This window comes from Ailuropoda melanoleuca, chromosome 10 (assembly GCF_002007445.2).
Source record: "Ailuropoda melanoleuca isolate Jingjing chromosome 10, ASM200744v2, whole genome shotgun sequence".
NCBI lineage: Eukaryota > Metazoa > Chordata > Mammalia > Carnivora > Ursidae > Ailuropoda > Ailuropoda melanoleuca.
Window position 1 is genome coordinate 93,941,042 of NC_048227.1, and position 18,607 is coordinate 93,959,648.

The following is an 18,607-nucleotide window of genomic DNA, read 5'->3' on the forward strand; positions in this document are numbered from 1 at the left end:
ACAACATTATATTAGTTTCAGATGTACAACGTAATGATTGGATATTTGTTTATATTGTGATATGGTCACCACAATAAGTCTAGTTTTAAGATCCCCTATCTCCGTAACTTCGAAAATACAATACAGTGTGTCAACTACAGTGAGCATGCCGTACATTATGTCCACGTGACTTTTACTTTATAATTGGAAGCTTACAGCTTTTGGCCATAAGAAGGGATGATACTGATGGTGGAAATGAAGATGGAAAAGAGAGGTGGTCAGGACAATGGGTTGAAGAAAAGCAGACCAACGAAACGAGAAAGGATTGGAATGCAGCAGGAAATACCGCGGGGACGTTGCTGCCCGGGAATGGTGCGGACGGGAACCTCCAACTTCAGTCTTGGCCTCCTGCGCCTGTTTATCCTGCCAGTCTGGCTTGCAGCAGGTTGCAGACGTAAGTGCAGGAGTGGAACCTGGGGAATGGGAGCGGGGTGCTGGGGAGTGAGCAGTAAGACCCGGAAGGGGAAACTGTGTGCCCCAAGGGGTTCTGGAGCCTTCTCGCGCCCCTGGCCCCTCTCAGTTACTGTCTGCGAGCTGCTTTCTGCCTGGGGGGGTGTCTGTGGGCGGTGGTTGCCTGGGCAGGGGAGGGGCTGAAAACAGAGGCAGCTTCTGGGCACGTGGGTGGCTCAGTCGGAGACGCGTGGGACTCTTGACTGGGGCTCAGGTGATGATCTCAGAGTCCTGAGAGGGAGTTTTCGCCCGGGCTTGTGCTCAGTTGGAGCTCTGTTTGAGGTTCTCTCTCTCCTTCTCCCTCTGCCCCTCCCCTTCGCACGCTGTCTCTCTGAAATAAATAAATTTTAAAGGGGGAAAAAAAGACGAGAGGCAACTTCCTCAGAAAGTTCAGCCGGCCGGGCGCTGGGGGCAAGGAGCACGGCGGAGGGAGAGAGGGCCCCGCAGGAAATCCGTGGTCCTCCCCAGCCCCCGCAGCCTGCTCTCAGAGCCCAGCCCGAGCCCCTGAGCCGCTGAGCCCCGGGCTGCGGGCGGGACTTCGGGCTTCCGCAGGGAGGTGATGGCCAGACAAGCCCCGTGCCGCTAAGACTTACTGCTCTTTCGAATGAGTCACCATACACGCTTCTGTCACCCAGTCCGAAAGTGTTGGACTTGCGGCAACCTTGGGGGCGGATTACCCACTTCCGACTGTGGGATGCCCCGCTCTCCTGCACCAGCCGCACCCAAGCGCCTCCCAGCTCGGGTTGCACGGCTCTGATAGCCTATGGCCAGAGACCTCCTCGCTACAGGTCCTTGGAGCATACGTGCCCGCTGCCTCCTTTACAATGGGTGACTTTCCCTGCTGTGAGTGGCATTGCCTCGCTAGAACACTAGGGATCTCTTCCTGATACTCCAATCAGGATGTCACAAAGGGCACATAGCCCCTTTTCTTACAGTACTTGGGTTCTAAGGGTCACGGGTTCTAAGGNTGAGGACGCCGCCCCGCCCCCTCTCAGTTACTGTCTGCGAGCTGCTTTCTGCCTGGGGGGGTGTCTGTGGGCGGTGGTTGCCTGGGCAGGGGAGGGGCTGAAAACAGAGGCAGCTTCTGGGCACGTGGGTGGCTCAGTCGGAGACGCGTGGGACTCTTGACTGGGGCTCAGGTGATGATCTCAGAGTCCTGAGAGGGAGTTTTCGCCCGGGCTTGTGCTCAGTTGGAGCTCTGTTTGAGGTTCTCTCTCTCCTTCTCCCTCTGCCCCTCCCCTTCGCACGCTGTCTCTCTGAAATAAATAAATTTTAAAGGGGGAAAAAAAGACGAGAGGCAACTTCCTCAGAAAGTTCAGCCGGCCGGGCGCTGGGGGCAAGGAGCACGGCGGAGGGAGAGAGGGCCCCGCAGGAAATCCGTGGTCCTCCCCAGCCCCCGCAGCCTGCTCTCAGAGCCCAGCCCGAGCCCCTGAGCCGCTGAGCCCCGGGCTGCGGGCGGGACTTCGGGCTTCCGCAGGGAGGTGATGGCCAGACAAGCCCCGTGCCGCTAAGACTTACTGCTCTTTCGAATGAGTCACCATACACGCTTCTGTCACCCAGTCCGAAAGTGTTGGACTTGCGGCAACCTTGGGGGCGGATTACCCACTTCCGACTGTGGGATGCCCCGCTCTCCTGCACCAGCCGCACCCAAGCGCCTCCCAGCTCGGGTTGCACGGCTCTGATAGCCTATGGCCAGAGACCTCCTCGCTACAGGTCCTTGGAGCATACGTGCCCGCTGCCTCCTTTACAATGGGTGACTTTCCCTGCTGTGAGTGGCATTGCCTCGCTAGAACACTAGGGATCTCTTCCTGATACTCCAATCAGGATGTCACAAAGGGCACATAGCCCCTTTTCTTACAGTACTTGGGTTCTAAGGGTCACGGGTTCTAAGGGTCCTGTGGCCCAAGGAGCAGATCCAGCCGCACACATTCATCCACAGATTGTGTATGGCTGCTTCCCTGCTTCCACAGCACGTTGAGTGGTTACAACAGAGACCTATGCAATATTTAATATACACAGAGAATCTTTGCGCCGGACTAGCATTTCAATGAAAATAGGATAGAGTTCATTCACACCCTTGCCATCCTCAGAGAGATTTGAAGGTTGGTACGCACCCCTGTCGTTGCCTCCAGGATAGCATACCTTTTTAACGTTGTATGTGGAGAAAAGAGAAGACAGTGTAAAGAATATTGTACTTGAATTTCCCTGCCACCCAGCCCCCAACCCACAAGTAATTCAACTGCAAGCATTTTCCTTTCCTGTAAGAAATGTGGGGAATGTGAAAGGACCACTAGGTGGCTTCCTGAACCAATGGTGTCGTTGTGAACAGGACCTGGGGCAGGTGACTTCTCATTCCCTCCGCAGCACCACCTGCCCCGCACCATTTCAATAACAGGGGCCTTGATGACAGTAGGATCCCTGAGGATGACGTCGACTCACGCACTAGGTCCACTAACAATGTTTGCACGGTCTCTGCTCCCCGGGGTATACTGACCCCTGCGAATGACCACATGACCCTTTGGGGCTTTGGGGAAGGCCAGCAGGAAGCATTTCACTTGCTGTTGACCTGAAGATCCCTCCTGATTGGAAGTCGGATGCTGCTTCTACTAAAGGGTCCCAGCTCAGAGAAGTGGCTCAGATCTGGAACCTGGGCAAAGGATCCAGACTTTCTGTCGGGTGGCTGCTTGCAGCCTCTGGGTTGGCTGTCCAGCTATTTTGCCTCTAGGATCACTGTGTTCTGTGAGCCAAAGGGATGGAGAGGTTTCTGTGGGGCAGGCCCTGGCTGGCATTCCAGCCTCTGGGACCATTTCAGTCATTGCTGCCTCCCTGCTCTGACAGTTGAGCGCCTGTATCTCAAATCTATGATTTCGGGATTTTTCACCCCCATTACTACTGGGCCCCTATTTCTGCAACACCGTCTCCTTCTGCCACGCTGGGCCATCAGGGAGCCGTCACTGAGCTTCTTGACAACCCTGGTGCCCTTCTCACCGTGCATTGTATGGCTCTGATAAAGAAATAGGCCTTCAGACCTGGCGAGGGATATATTTTGTGGACCTTTTCTGGGTTTTTTGTTTCGGGAGATTTTGTCTGTTTTGCTTTTCTTACTATACCATTCTGACTTAACACACTTCTCTGAGCCTTGTAATCCGTTCCTCCAGTCTCTGCTTAGAAGTTCCTGATATACTAGTCAGTGCAACACAGGCCTTCCCTTTCTTCAACTTTCCAGGACCCATCGCTGTAGCAGATTAGCGTCATCTCCGAGGGCCAAGTGAAAGCCTGTGACCCGTGATCCTGAACTCTCCCTTCTCTGACTTTGGATTCTGTCCTCACCCTGCCCCCACCCTGCCCCAGCTCCTCAGGAGCAGCCCCCTCCCGGCCCCTCATCTTCCTACAGGACACTGGTCCTCCTCAGACAAGGGAGCAGCACCAGCCTCCACTGCTAGGGGGGAGGGGCTGTGCAGGTACAGGACTTGCTCTGCCAGCTTGGCCCGCAGAGGTGCTGTTGCTGTCACCTGGATGGCAGAGGGGTGCCTGCCTGTCATTCTCTTCCAACCCCAACCTCTGCCTGTGCTTTTCCTTCGCAGATGTGCTCTGTCTTTTCTACACTTTCTCCATCATATCTCCGGCCAGGCCTGGACAACCATGGTATAAGATTGAAGGTCAGATCAATGGAAGCCCGTTTGTCTACTATGACTCTCAGAGCAAGGAGCTCAAACCTGTTGGTCGTCTGGGGTTGCAGCTGAAGGACATCCCATTTTGGGAGAGACAGAAGGAAACTCTGGAAGACTCGTGCAATGAGCTCAAAACGAAACCCCTCAAGATCAGAGCAGAGACTTCCAGTAACAGAGGTAAGTCTGAAAGGCCCAGGGCAGAAGGAGAATGGTTTGGTAGGGCCAGGGAGCTATTGTGTTCATGTGAAACTTAGAAGTGGGTCCCACACACGCGGCCCAGCAGCCAGGGCAGACAAGAGGGACAGAGCAGGCCCGGGAGGGCGAAGGGGAGCCGAGGCATGCACAGCAGTGGGGGCAAAGGATTGGTCAAGACCAGAGGCTGACTTGTTTCCCATGGTGGGGGTGGGGGGCAGATTTTCGTACCCTGCAGGGCAGGCTGACATGTGAGCGTGGGGCCAACAGAGAGCACAGAAGTTTCTGGTGGTTTCACCTCAATGAGCAGATAACCTCCGACTTTAAACTGGAGAACAGAAAGTGGACAGTGGATCATTCCGGAGACCAACGGTTAAAGGTCATGTTGGACAGTGACAGAGAGCTGACTGAGTTCCTCATGAGGGTCTCAGATGGAGACTGTATGAGCTGGCTTCAGCAAATATCAGAGCACTTGGAGGAAATGCGGGAGACAACAAGGTAACTCAGAAGACTGGCTGGAGTGCCAGTTCTCTTGCAAAGAGGTCGGCCTACCCCACTAGTGTGTGTGTGTGTGTGTGTGTGTGTGTGTGTAAATGATGAGTTGTTCTTAGGCGTACAAGGGCCACTCGAATGTTCTAGCATCCTTCCTTTCCCTTCTCGCCTCCTGAAATCACTTCTTCGCTGCACGCACATTTTTCCTCTGGTATTTCTTGGATTTCTTGCTGGCACTAAACAAGGGGGCATCGGTCTGTTTCCAGAGGTGGTCTTATGTTCCCTTTTCTAAGAATCATTGTCTTCTTCATGTCACCTGGTGTATTGCTGGAAACCCTTCAGTGCCACCTGGACTGTCAGCTCCTGAGAGGTGTTGCTGTCACCATCCTTATCCTGTATCACCTCCTGTCTGTCACAGCAGGAGCGACTGGTTATTTTGCAACCCTTGCTCCCCCTATTAACTGTAGGAACCCCTAGGGGACAGGGCACATCCCTTCCCTCCCTCCCGACATCAGGCCTTGTCACGACAGCTGCCACAAGGAGAGTGATAGACACCGTCTCCCTGGTAGGATGGCCCTGGGCCGGCAGGAGCTGAGGAAGCCTCCCCCAGTTTGGGTTCTGGACTGGGGCTCTCACTCTTGTGTTTTCATTTCAGTGCCACCAACCACACAGCCAGACACGGTCCAGGTCCGGGCCAGGGCCAGGGCCATCGGATCCAGCACCTGGATCCTCGCCCTGTTCCTCAGCTGTGCAGCCATAACTGCCATCCACATTGGAGTCCTTTAGAGGGACAGGTACTGAGAGCAGATTGAGAGGGAAGGGAAGGGCAAATGGCCTGGTGTGAGCACAGGGAAAGCTGAATTCCTAGCCTGACCCCTGCCCACTCCCTGAACCTTCTCGCGGAGCACCGGGACCAGGTGCATGGGATCTCATATCACGTGTTAGCAATAACTTGGACAAGCTCAGCCCCAAGTTCTGATACAGTCTCACTGTTAAGGCCACTGGGAAAGGGGAGGGGCCTGTACCAATGCTTAAGGGCTGTTGGTGCTAAAGCGATTTAGCAAAGTCAGGCCTGGCTCAGACCTGAGTCTTTATTGGAGAGAGTCCGTTTGGGCCCAGTGTGGGTGGTGTGGGGACAGCAGGGACACACAGCTTGTGTGGTACTCACCTTTGAGTGAGAGCAGCTTGGCGGCTCCATGTGATGTCTCAAGGAGAAGGGGACTCATCCAGGGAGTTACAAGGAGAGGGGCCAGAACCTAACCCCAGGAAGAGGGAGTGGGAAGGCCTCTGCAGACCAACTCAGAGGGCTGGAGAGTAGTCCTGTGTTCCCCCAGAACATGGCTTGGGTCTTCGCATGTAAGGCAGAAAGGGAACAGTAGAGACTGGGCAGGGCGAGGCTAGAAGGAGGCCAGTTCTCTGTGCAACTTTCGGAATCTTGGCTGAGGCTGGCGCCATCCCTGGCAGCCAGCTTCCTGCAGACCTCAGATCCTGAGCCACTGAGCTGCCTCTGCTTTGAGCAGAGCCGACCTGGGAGATGGGGGGAACTGAGTTGCCCTGTGTGCTCCCAGCTGAGCTGAGCCAGGAATGGATGGGATGGGGGAAGGGGTCATCATACTAAGAGCTCTGTGTGCTGTTCGCTAGGAGGCTGGGAGGGAAGGGAAAAGAAGGATCTTTGCCTGCCGTGTTCCCCAAGGTTCGAGGTGTCAAGTGCAGGCCCCTGTCTTCTGTCAGATCCCCCAGCAGGTCCCTTAGGGCCCGCCGGTGAGAGGGAGCATTAGAACCTGAGTCACGTGAGCGCGTTGATTTGTCACTCACTCGAGTCCTGAGCCCAGACCATTGGTAACAGGGCCTGGGGCTGACCCAGTGATGTGGTTCAGGAGGGAGGAGGTTTGTAAAGAGGGCTGGACCCATGGCTAGGGACATGGCTGGGGGGCGGTGGGGGGAAACACATGGGGACCCCTGGGCAAGGGCTGAGCTCTGGGGTAGCGAGTGCTGCAGAAGGGTACCCCCAGGACAATGGCCCCAAGATTTCCTCAGCCACGGAGGCAAACAGCTGTTCTTTTCTTAGGCTGCCGAAGCTACCAAGAAGCCCCTTAGTGTGGGGACCAGCTCAGCGACTCTGCCTTTGGATGAACTGCTGTTCATTTTTAGACAACCACTTCTGAGGTTACAAATCCAGAGACCTCAGTCCGACCGCATGCTGCAGCACGTGGAACCTCCCACGTCCCTTCTTGCATTTCATGGCTCTCCCGTTGGGCACTTTCCCTTGGCATATCATATTCTGCGTTCTCTTGGTCCTAGGTGATGGTATTATAGTGCTAAACTGTTTAAATGCTTGACCAAGAAATCTCAATGAAGAAAATGTTTTCTGTCTTGTCCTTCGGTTGTGCAATATCAGATTGTTCTCTGTAAGAGGACCATGTTCCTGTGAACAGTATAGCCAAAGAGATACTGTTTGAAGTTACAGAATCTCAGGGATTTCTTTCCCTGAAATGTACTGAGAAACAACCTCATTGAGTTTTAAACCTAATAGCACTATATATATGTTTTCTTCAGTAAATTATGTCCATGTATGTACATATATTTAAATAAATATTATCTCTTTTTTAAAAATTTAATTTGTAATTTTTAAATTATTTTTTATTGTTTTCAAAGATTTTCTTTATTTGAGAGAGAGAGTGAGAGAGAGAGAGCACAAGTGAGGGGAGAGGCAGAGGGAGTGGGAAAAGAAGACTCCACTGAGCAGGGAACCCACTATGGGGCTTGATCTCAGTACCTTGGATCATGACCTGAGCCGAAGGCAGATACTTAACTGACTAAGCCACCCTAGGAACCCCTGGAGTTGCTGGGTTTTGTTTTTTTAATTTTTAAAAGATTTTTGTTTATTTGAGAGAGAAGGAGGGAGGGGGAGAGAGAGAGAGCATGAGTGGGGAGGGGAGGGGAAGAGGGATATGGACAAGCAGGCTCCCCTCTGAGAAGAGAGCCTAGCAGGGGGCCTGATCCCAGGACTCTGGGATCATGACCTGAGCTGAAGGCAGACACTTAACTGGTTGAGCCACCCAGGTGCCCCTGGAATTTGTTTTATATCCCAAAAGAACTCATGAAATTTTGCTCTTCCTCCACTGTATGGGGTAAATATAAGTGGTGATTCTGCTAGATGTCATGTGGAGATAGAGAATTTAAGGATCTCTCAGAAATCCACTTTCAAGCAGTCATCTGTCAGTCTCAAACATGATCCTGACAGTCCAGATGCAAACAAATATTCTGGGAATGAAGCAATTGAGAATCTTTCTGATTTCCCTGGGTACCCCACCACAGCACTGTCTCTCCTGTCATCCCTCCCCACTGACTCACCACCTTCAGAGCACAGTGAGTCTTCACAGCAGAAATGGATCCGCTTCTAAAAGTTGATTTATTCCCTCATGAACAGAGGATCAGTATCCAGAATACACAAAGAGCTCCTGCAAATAAAGAAGTGTAAGTCTGGTTCTCCTAAGATTTGTGCATTGCTTAGAGCAAGTCACAGACAGTAAATAAGCCTATGAAATCATCGAACATATCCCAAGTAATCAAGATAACATGAAGGAAACATGGGTTGCCTTACACATGCATCAAAGTGACACAATTTTAAAGATAGCCATAGCAAGTGGTGGACAGGAAATGGAATAACAAGAGTTCTCTTAGTTGTTGGTAGGAGTTTAAATGCAATCACTCATTTGAGATATTTCACCCTATCCAGATGGTGGTTGATGTGTTCATCCTACTGCATGGTAATCCCAGTGTTGGTTTGAGGCTGGAAACACATGGGGACCAAAAAGCAATGGAGATGTGTGAGTTTACTGTAGTGCTATGTGTCATAGCAAAAAATTAGCCCTATGATACCTAACTGAGGTACAATACAAACAATATGTTAAGAGATTTCTGTTTCTCTCTACTTAAGACTAAATCTGAACTACTATCAAAAACTGATACAAAGATGGGTCAAAACACCAGATGAACAAAGCTTTCAAATGTATATTTGAGAACTTCCGGAGAACATACGGTCACAGTGGCCTCCTACTAAATCTCTTCACCTACATTTAAAAACTAAACCAATCAACCAAAAAGGCAAATAAAACACTCTAGCCCTCATCTTCAGCACATCCAGGAAATGGAAAATGCCTAAGTCCGTCGATCTCTTTGACCATAATGGACATTGCTGGAACAACTTGAGGCAAGGTCTGAGGACCAGGAGGCACTCAGGTGCCGTGAGAACTACCAGGAGATGATCCTGTGGTGACCCAGGAGAATGTCCTGGTTTGTGGGAAATTCATCCTAACGTGTGGTGTCAGGGGACATCACGAAAACTGAGAGGACATCCTGTGATAGCTCACTGTCCTATGGTTCAGGAAGAAAAGCGTTCAGTGTGAGAATCACAATGTCTTTAGAAGTTTGGGCTTGTTTCAAAAATTTGAAAAATGGGGACAGAAGACATACTTCAATTTCAGAGTTTGGCATAACAAGGTAAATGACTCCGAACAGCTCCTGGCCATTGTTTTTAAAGGCGGGTCCTCCAACTTCGTTCCCTTCTCCCTCGCTGTGCGCCAGCCTTCAGCAACCTCTCCCCTCTACCTCGTCGGCATGGCCAACCCAGGCCCTTCTAGAGAGGAGAGCAGATGAGGACTGGGATTGGGAGGTATGCACACTTCATCTCTACAGACCCTGACCCTCACTTTGGTGCAGGAGATGGCAGGCACCTGAATCAGCTCTTTTGAGATCAAGATCACCCTCTAAGCCTTCTGTGGACAATGTGTTCCCAGTGATTTTTCTGCTTGAAACTCACGACTGCTAAGGGATTTTCCACACAACCTCCCTGGCCCCTTTCACCTCCTGAAATCTCTTCCTCTCTAAAACCCTAAGGTTCTCTCCATCATGCCTTTCTGTTCACCAGGCTTTCTGTTCTAGAACCTTCCTCTGTCAGGTATTCTGGATCACATGGGCCAACAGCCTGTGCCCCATGAAAGCTGGGCACAAATATCACCTGCCATTAAGTCTTCCTTACCCTCCTTTTTAGTCAGACTTCTCCAGAGAAATAGAACCGGTAGGATGTGTAGACAGGCAGAGAGATCATAAGGGATTGACTCATGTGCCTATGGAGGCCATCAAGTCCACATCTGCAGTGTGGGCCAGCATACCAAAGCCCAGGAGACCCAATGGTGCAGATGGGATCTGAAGGTAATCTGTGGGAGAATTCCTCTTCTTTGGGGGAGGTCACTCTTCTTGTTCTTTTCAGGCCTTCAAGTGATTTGACAAGGCCCAGCAATGTTCTGGAGGACATTCTCCTTTGCTTGAAGTTCACCAATTTAAATGTCAATTTCATCCAAAATATTCTCCAAGTGGACAGGCAAAGTTAACCTTCCCACATCCCCAGGCTAGATGAATCGTCCTCTCTTCCCTTCTGTGGGTCCTCACAGCTGAGTTCAGAGTAAGAATATCACAGCCAGTGCTCACTTCGGCAGCACATGTCCTAAAACTGGAAGGACACAGCGTTAGCATAGCCCCTGCGCCAGGAAGACGTGCAAATTCAGGAAGGGTTCCATATTTTTGGATCGTTGTTGCCATTTTAGTATTTGTTCTCTTGTTCAACTAGTCTTCTCTGGACAGAATGACAAGATGGAAAAACTCACCTCAGAAAAGAGAACGGGAGGCAGTGCTGACTGCCAGGGACCTAATAGGCCTGGATAGAAGTAAGATGTCTGAACTCGAGCTCAGAATAACGATGAAAAAGATACCAGCTACGCTTAAAAAAAGCACAGAAGACACCAGAGAATGCCTTTCTGGAGAAATAAAAGAACTAAAATCTAATCAAAGGGGAAGGGAGGGAAAAATAAAATAAGGGAAATCAGAGAGGGAGACAAACCCTAAGAGACACTTAATCATAGGAAAGAGACTGAGGGTTGCTAGAGGGGATGGTGGTGGGGGATGGGGTAACTGGGTGACGGGCGGGCATTAAGGAGGGCACGTGATGTCATGAGCACTGGCTATTTTTTTTTTTTTTTAAGATTTTATTTATTTGACAGACAGAGATGCAGCAAGAGAGGGAACACAAGCAGGGGGAGTGGGAGAGGGAGAAGCAGGCTCCTCACTGAGCAGGGAGCCAGATGTGGGGCTCCATCCCACGACCCAGGGATTGTGACCTGAGCTGAAAGGCAAGCGCGTAACCGACTGAGCCACCCAGGCGCCCCGTGAGCCCTGGGTATTATGTGTAGGCACTGCATTACTATGTCTGTAGTACACGACACGTTAATTAATAGTATTTAAATTAAAAAATGAAGAAAAAATTAAATGGCATTAAATACATGTATAATAGAAAGAAAGAAAGAGAGAAAGAAAGAGAGAGAGAAAGAAAGAAAGAAAACCCGTTATGTTTCCTGCCCCTGAGAGAAATGGGTTTAGAAAGAGGAGGTCATACCCTGTCCAGCGACAGGAGCTTGAGGAAGTGTCCCGGGTGTGTGCCGTGTGCACTGTGCTGCTGTGGTTTGGCGGCTCTCACCCGCCCTCGCTCCCTCAAGCCAGTCCCCTGCTGACTTTCTCCTTGCCTGCAGTGGGGAGTGCTTGGACCTGGGCCACAGTGTGTCGAGTTTTAACTGGGTGTGCTCCAGTCTACTTGTTACAGACCTGGCGCTCCTTGCATAGAGCTGAAGTCTGCAGCCCTCTGTGGTCAGTAGACTTGGTGCGGGCGGGGGTTTGTGCTGGTTCTAGCGGCAGGGGGTGGGGGGCGCAGCTCTGGTTCTCAGGCACACTGGTCCCAGTGAAGAAGCACCTGCAGAGTGCAGGGGGTGGGGCTTGGTGTAAGGGGCTCAGGCCTCCACTCTGCGGCTCCTTGAAGTCAGTCGCTGCTGATGGCGGGGGTGTACAAATGGCTTCAGCCCGGTCCCTTGTCCCTGGGAGGGGGAGTGTGCACCTGCTCCTGTCTGGGAAGCCCTCACAGAAGAGGGAACAATCTCCCCTCATGGGTCCCAGGCATCCCTCAGATCCCTGCCTTCACCCTGGCAGCGTGCAGGACGTCTGCCCCCCACCAAGCAGTGCCAGGCACCTGTGTTCTATGCCAGGCACACCCGCTGAGTGTCAAAACTACAAACTTTAGGGACCTGGGGCAGCGCAGACCCCCGCTGGTCCTTTGCTGGAGGGTCTCACTGTGCTGAGACTGATGAAGCTTTGTCCCGGAAGGGAAGTCACACCAACGCAAAGGAGCTTGGAGTTGGGAGTAAGGTGCAGCCAAAAGCCAGCGTCAAGGTCACCTGCCCTCAGGAGGTGACTCTGCCACTATGCTAAGGGACAGGGGAGCTCAGTGGTGCCTGCTGGCTCTTCTGTCCCCTCAGAGGCAACGCCGCCTCTCCCAGATGCTCTCCAACAAGGGAGAACCCTCTTTCCCAGTGCGTCCCCGGGGACCCTCAGATTTCACCATCACCTTCCAGGTCATCTGCCCTCCTTCTCCACGCGAGCACAGCTACGCCTGTCAGGCTCCACACCAGCCACACCACAGACTTCTAAAACTCCAGTCTTTGAGCTCTGCTGGTTGTAAAAACTCACTATCATCAACCCATCTCGTTTTCCCAGTCAATGGCTTTGGAGAAGTGTTTTCCTGTGCGATCCCTCGTGTGCTCCTCTCTCCCTCCGTCTCTCTCTCACTTCTCTCTGTGACCAGGTCTTCCTCCCCGCTGCGGCACCTGCACTGCTTTTCTCCCCCAGATCACACCTCCACAACTCCTACCTTCCGGGATGTGGCCTCTTCTCTCCCTCTGGTTGTGTAGTTTGTTCTGTCGGTCCTCAGATCGCTTTCTTGGGTGTTCAGAGTGATTTGATGTTTTTCTAGCAGCGTTCGAGGGATGAGGGAAGCTTAGGGTCCTCCTCCTATGCCACCACCTCAGCTTCCCCTCTCTAACCTTGTTTTATTTAAAAGACTTGAGGTTGTGTCTCAAAAGAGAGAAAGAATCCCTGAGGTTCTCTAATGTCATAGAGTATTTTTTTTTAACAAAAGACAGGATGATGATGCTGACAAGTGTCTCATTTCCAATACCAAAGAAGAACTTGGATAATATTTTTTCTGTACAGAATTCTTGTTTTAGCTGTTAGAAGGCAAAGTGCAGGAATCCCAACAGTTAGCATTAATGCTACGAAGAGCAGAGCTGGATTATCGTGACCCGGAATGAAGGCAGTGAGATGTTCCGTCTCCTCCATAAACACGATCATCTGGAGGATTCTCCTTTTGTTGTAGGGATTGAGGCTCCTAAGTTGAACAGCAGATGGTGGAAAGATCACGCACCAGGAGGGGGAGGGGAAGGAGAGCACATCCTCAGGGGCGTCTTAGAGCAATTTCAGCCTCTCAAAGAGCAACAGGAGCTTGTTCAAGTGGCTGAGGAAATCTTGGGTCAGTCCTTCTGCCCTCCCCCCCTTCGGTCACTCCCTATCTCAAAGTCCTGTCCTCACTGATGGTCATGCACCTGCCCGCACCTCCCTGGCGCCTGGGTCCAGAGCCTGAACGCACTCTTCCCACATTAGCACCACACAGAGTCAGCCCCAGGCCCCCTCCTGAACAGTGCGGCTCAAGACTAAAGCCAGGAATGATTCATCTGTTCCCTTTACTTAGATCTTGACCCACCCTTTTGATCAGAAGCCATAGAGGAGGGGCTGGGAGGGACCTGGATCCTGGTCCCTGTAGCCTTGTGGGGGCGGTGGGGGGGGTAGTTCAGACACAAATCCATCTTCCCTTGTCTTCCGCCTCTCCTCACTCTGGTAGCTGAACCCAAGCCCTGAGTGTGACTGTCCTTGCCCTGCCTCATTCTTTCCTGCTCTGGTCCGTCAGGTTGCAGCATCCAACTCCAAGAGCAGCTCAATCCCCTCTCTCCTGAGTCACCTCTGCTCAAGGCAGGGGCAGTTCAGCTGGCTTGGGCTCTGGGCTCTGCAGGAGACTAGCTGCCAGGCAAAAGCGCCAGGGTTGAATCAGGAATCCCAGCGGTCCATGGAGATCTGGCCTTCTAATCTCATCCTGGAGACTCTCCCCATTGGCCTTCTGTCTTACCTGCCACCACCCAAGGAGAGTTTTGTGTTCTGCCGAAATCCATGAAATCCAAGAGGGAGAGCTGAGCTAGCTGCCTGTGGGCGGTCCTGGGCTTTGCCCTGCCCCCAGGAGCACACTCCTCTTTTTTCCAAGTGTTATTGGACGGACCTGGCAACTCTGAGAAATTGCTCAATGATTCTTCCATTATTTTTATTTTTTAATTTTTATTATTATTATTTTTAAAGATTTTATTTATTTGACAGAGAGAGGGACAGCCAGGGAGAGAGGGAACACAAGCAGGGGGAGTCGGAGAGGAAGAAGCAGGCTCCCAGCAGAGGAGCCTGATGCAGGGCTTATCCCAGAATACTGGGATCATGCCCTGAGCCAAAGGTAGCCGCTTAACGACTGAGCCACCCAGGCGCCCCTCTTCCATTTTTTTTAAAAATTATTTGACAGAGAGAAGGAGAGAGAGAATGAGTGGGAGGGGGCAGCGGAAGGGAGGGGGAGACAGTCTGAACCCTGAGCACTGAGCAGGGGGCAGGGGGCGGAGGCCAGGAGGGGAGGATTGCCTGGGTCCTGCCAGCCGGGGCTGGATCCCAGCATTCCCGGATCCTCAGCTGAGCAGAAGGCAGATGCTTAGTGGACTGAGCTGCCCAGATGTCCCAATAATGGCTTCTAATAAAGAAATCAGATTTTGTGCTACCAGTCAGTAAACAAGATATCACATGTTTTTTTGTTGTTGTTGTTGTTCTTTTTTAAATTATTTATTTATTTGTCAGAGAGAGAGAGACCACAAGCAGGGGGAGCAGCAGGCAGAGGGAGAGGGAGAAGCAGGTTCCCGCTGAACAGGCAGCCCGATGAGGCACTCGATCCCAGGACTCTGGGATCATGACCTGAACCAAAGGCAGATGCTTAACCGACTGAGTCACCCAGTGTCCCAGATATCATCTTTTAAGTGACTAATTGACCGGCATTATATACACGTGGAGAGGAAAAGGCTTCCAGTTTTAGACTAAATTTGATAAGTAAAAGTTTAATGAACACTTTAAACAATGTCACATTAAAGATTTGTTGTAATAAAAGATAAAGGACAAATTCACAGTTCAGTACATTGTCACTATGCTGCACGTTAATCCCCAGAATTTATGAGCCTCATACCCAGAAGTTTGTTACCTTTTACCACCTTCCCCCCCTTCCCACTGTCCTTCTAAGTAGAGTTCTCTCGATCATTTGTGAGATTTTCAATCTTTCATAGGCTTATTTGCCATGTATTGCACCTTCGGAGAACAAGGCTTGATCCGATGTGTTTACAGGAACTCTTTATCTGTACTGGATACTGATCCTTTATCCGTGGAGAAATAAAACAACTTCCGGAAGCAGATGTGTTTCCTTCATGAAGATTCTCTGTGCACTCTGAAGGAGGTGAGTCGGAGAGGAGGGATCAAAGGAGACTCACTACTGGGGATGTGCAGTCCGGGGGAATCTGAATCTCACTGCTTCATTCCCAGAATTTTTTCTGCACCCAGGGAATCAGCGTCATGTTTGAGAGGTGGTTTCCAAGTGATTCTTAAATTCTGTTTCCACAAGAAATCTAGCAGAATCACTAGTTTTAATCACTCCCTAACATAAAGGGAGACTGGATGTCATGTATTTCCCCTGAGTTATAATGTAAACTTCTGAAATAATTTGCTCTTTATTTAATGAATATTTTCTTCATATACTTATTTAAATGTCTATTAAAGGATAAATTACTAAAGGAAACTACCACAAATATAATACTGCTCTCTTTGAAAGACCTGAGTCTCAAAAGAGAGAAAGAACCATGAGTTTCTCTACCTTCACGTAGTATTCTTTTACCAACAAACAGCTTATGACGTTGATAAGTGTCTGATTTCTTTTTTTTTTTTTTTTAAAGATTTTATTTATTTATTTGACAGAGATAGAGACCCAGCGAGAGAGGGAACACAAGCAGGGGGAGTGGGAGAGGAAGAAGCAGGCTCATAGCGGAGGAGCCTGATGTGGGGCTCGATCCCGTAACGCCGGGATCACGCCCTGAGCCGAAGGCAGACGCTTAACCGCTATGCCACTCAGGTGCCCCTATAAGTGTCTGATTTCTGATACCAAAGGAGAACTTGGTAAATATTCTNGGAGCCTGATGTGGGGCTCGATCCCGTAACGCCGGGATCACGCCCTGAGCCGAAGGCAGACGCTTAACCACTATGCCACTCAGGTGCCCCTATAAGTGTCTGATTTCTGATACCAAAGGAGAACTTGGGAAATATTCCNATTTCTGATACCAAAGGAGAACTTGGTAAATATTCTCTTTGTTCAGAATTCTTGTTCAAGTAATTAGAAGGCAAAGTGCAGGAATCCCAAGAATTAGTACCAGAGGATGAGAGTTAAGAAAAAGTGCAGATGGGAGACACTGGACTCTGAGAAACAAACTGAGGGCTTCAGAGGGGAGGAGGGTGGGGGATTGGGATAGGCTGGTGATGGGTAGTAAGGAGGGCACATATTGCATGGTGCACTGGGTGTTATACGCAAATAATGAATTATGGAACACTGCATCAAAAACTGGGGATGTACTGTATGGTCACTAATATGACAAAATAAAAATTATAAAAAAAAAAAAAGAAAAAGTGCAGAGAGGGGGCGCCTGTGTGGCTCAGTCATTAAGCGTCTGCCTTCAGCTCCGGGCGTGATCCCGGCGTTCTGGGATCGAGCTCCACATCAGGCTTCTCTGCTGGGAGCCTGCTTCTTCCTCTCCCACTCCCCCTGCTTGTGTTCCCTCTCTCACTGGCTGTCTCTGTCAAATAAATAAATAAAAACTTGAAAAAAAAAAAAAGAAAAGAAAAAAGAAAATGTGCAGAGAAGAATCCTCATGACTGAGAATGAAGGCAGTGAAATACTAAATCTCCGTCACAATCACGATCTCCTGGGGGATTGGAGGATTCCGCCTTTGCCACAGGGGTCGAAGGTCCTGTTGGTCGACATGAACAGCAGGTGGAAGCAAGGCCGCCCACCAGAAGGGAGAGAGTGGAAGGAGAGCACATACTCAGGGTCTTCTTGGTAACAACTTCAGTCTCTAAAAGAGAAACAGGAGCTTGTTTCAGTGGCTGAGGGAATCCTGGGTCAGTCCTCCTGGGCTTCTCCCTCCCCAGTTACTCCTGGCTCAAAGCCCAGCTCCCAGTGAGGGTCGAGTATCACCTTACAGTTTCCGCCACCCCCGGAACTCCCAACCCCTGAGTCCAGCAGCCTGAACAAACTCTTCCCTCAATACCATAAAACAGTCAGTCCCAGGCCCTACTACTGGACACCTGGGCTCAAGACTAAAGCCACCAATGATTCATCTGCTCCCATTACATAGATCCTGTCCCCCCTCTGGTGGGAAGGCCTAAGAGAGTGGCAGGGAGCCAGCCAGAGAGGGACCTGGATCCTGGTTCCTGTAGCCTTGGGGAAGGGTGTAGGCAAAGATTTTTCTTCCCTTGTCTTCAGCCTCTCCTCACCCTGGTAGCCTAACACAAGCTCTGAGTGTGACTGTCCTTGCCCTGCCTCATGCTTTCCTCGTTCTGTCAGGTTACAGCATCCCATTCCAATAACAGCTCTCTCCCATTTACTTTCTGAGTCGTCACTACTCAAGTCACGGCAGTTCAGCTGGCTTGGGCTCTGGGCTCTGCAGGAGACTAGCTGCCAGGCGAGAGCACCAGGGCTAAGCCAGGAATCCCAGGGGTCTGTGGAGTTCTGGCCTTCTAATCTCATCCTGGAGAGTCTCTCCCATTGGCCTTCTATCTTACCTGCCACCACCCAAGGAGAGCTGTGTGGGAGCAGAGCCCTGAAAGCGGCCTTTGGTTGGGTCTGCAAAGGCCTTCCCACCCCTCTTCTTTGGTTCAGACTCTGGCCCCTCTCCTGTAAGCACCATGGAGAGATTCCCCATCCTCAGGACACATCACGTGCAGCCACCTGCTGCTCTCACCCAAACCAGGATATTGTCCAGGCTCTGTGTTCCTACTGTCGCCACACCACATCTCACACGGGCCTCTCCCCAGGTGAAGAGCTGGTCTGAGCCAGGCCTGATTTTGCTCAATCCCTTTAGCATCAATAGGACGTAAAGCCTCGTGTGGGCCCCTGTGCTTTCCCACTGGCCTTTGACAGTGAGGCGCTATCAGAATTCAAGACTAAGCATGCCTAGGTAATTGCGATCAAGCAACGTGCAGTCTTGGTCCTGCTTCCTTTTATGGGTCAACTTGCCTGGGCTAAGGGATGTGCCAATAGCTGGGAAAACATTCTTTCTGGGTCTGTCTAGAGGGTGTTTCTGGAAGAGATGAGCATTTGAATCAGCAGACTGACTACAGAAGACTGTCCTCACCCAATCCATGAGGGCCTGAATGGAACAAAAGTCAGAGGAAAGGTGACTCTGCTTTTGGTTTGGCCGGGCCTGCCTTCTCCCGCCCTCAGACATTAGTCGTCAGCACTCCTGGTGTTTGGTTCCTCAGACCGGGGTCTAGACTTACACCCTGGATGCGCTAATTCTCAGGCCTTCAGGTTCGCACTGGAACCCCCCAGCAGCTTTCCTGTTACTCCAGCTCGCAGGCAGTGAACTAGGAGACTTGGTCTCTCTCCATAATTGTGAGCCAACCCCTTGTAATGATTATCCACGTCAACATTTACATCCCAGCTCCTGATCGCTCTCTTTTTTGGGAGAAGCTAATACAGTCGAATGCAT

At 50.9% G+C, this 18,607-nt stretch overlaps 1 protein-coding gene, 1 non-coding gene and 1 pseudogene across 2 annotated transcripts; all 3 read left to right on the forward strand.

Moving 5' to 3' along the window:
* The first annotated feature begins 331 nt into the window (after positions 1–331).
* On the forward strand, positions 332–7,462 carry LOC105238200 (UL16-binding protein 1). Its single transcript, XM_034669288.1, has 5 exons — positions 332–433; positions 4,074–4,337; positions 4,574–4,846; positions 5,497–5,638; positions 6,913–7,462. Exons 1-4 carry the CDS (start codon positions 349–351, stop codon positions 5,628–5,630), a joined length of 756 nt encoding a protein of 251 aa, XP_034525179.1. The 5' UTR covers positions 332–348; the 3' UTR covers positions 5,631–5,638; positions 6,913–7,462.
* Positions 7,463–10,326: 2,864 nt separating this feature from the next.
* On the forward strand, positions 10,327–10,429 carry LOC117804308. The gene has a single exon (XR_004628647.1). It is a non-coding gene; the product is annotated as a U6 spliceosomal RNA (small nuclear RNA).
* Positions 10,430–16,876: 6,447 nt separating this feature from the next.
* Positions 16,877–18,607, forward strand: part of LOC100469092 — a 2,587-nt pseudogene continuing 856 nt past the window's right edge.

Excerpts from the sequence above, each read along its gene's own strand:
- LOC105238200 (XM_034669288.1), top strand. The coding sequence starts at position 349 with ATGGTGCGGACGGGAACCTCCAACTTCAGTCTTGGCCTCCTGCGCCTG. Across the intron at positions 434-4,073 it reads GCTTGCAGCAGGTTGCAGAC|ATGTGCTCTGTCTTTTCTAC; the intron begins GTAAGTGCAGGA and ends TTTCCTTCGCAG. Across the intron at positions 4,847-5,496 it reads GGAGGAAATGCGGGAGACAA|CAGTGCCACCAACCACACAG; the intron begins CAAGGTAACTCA and ends GTGTTTTCATTT.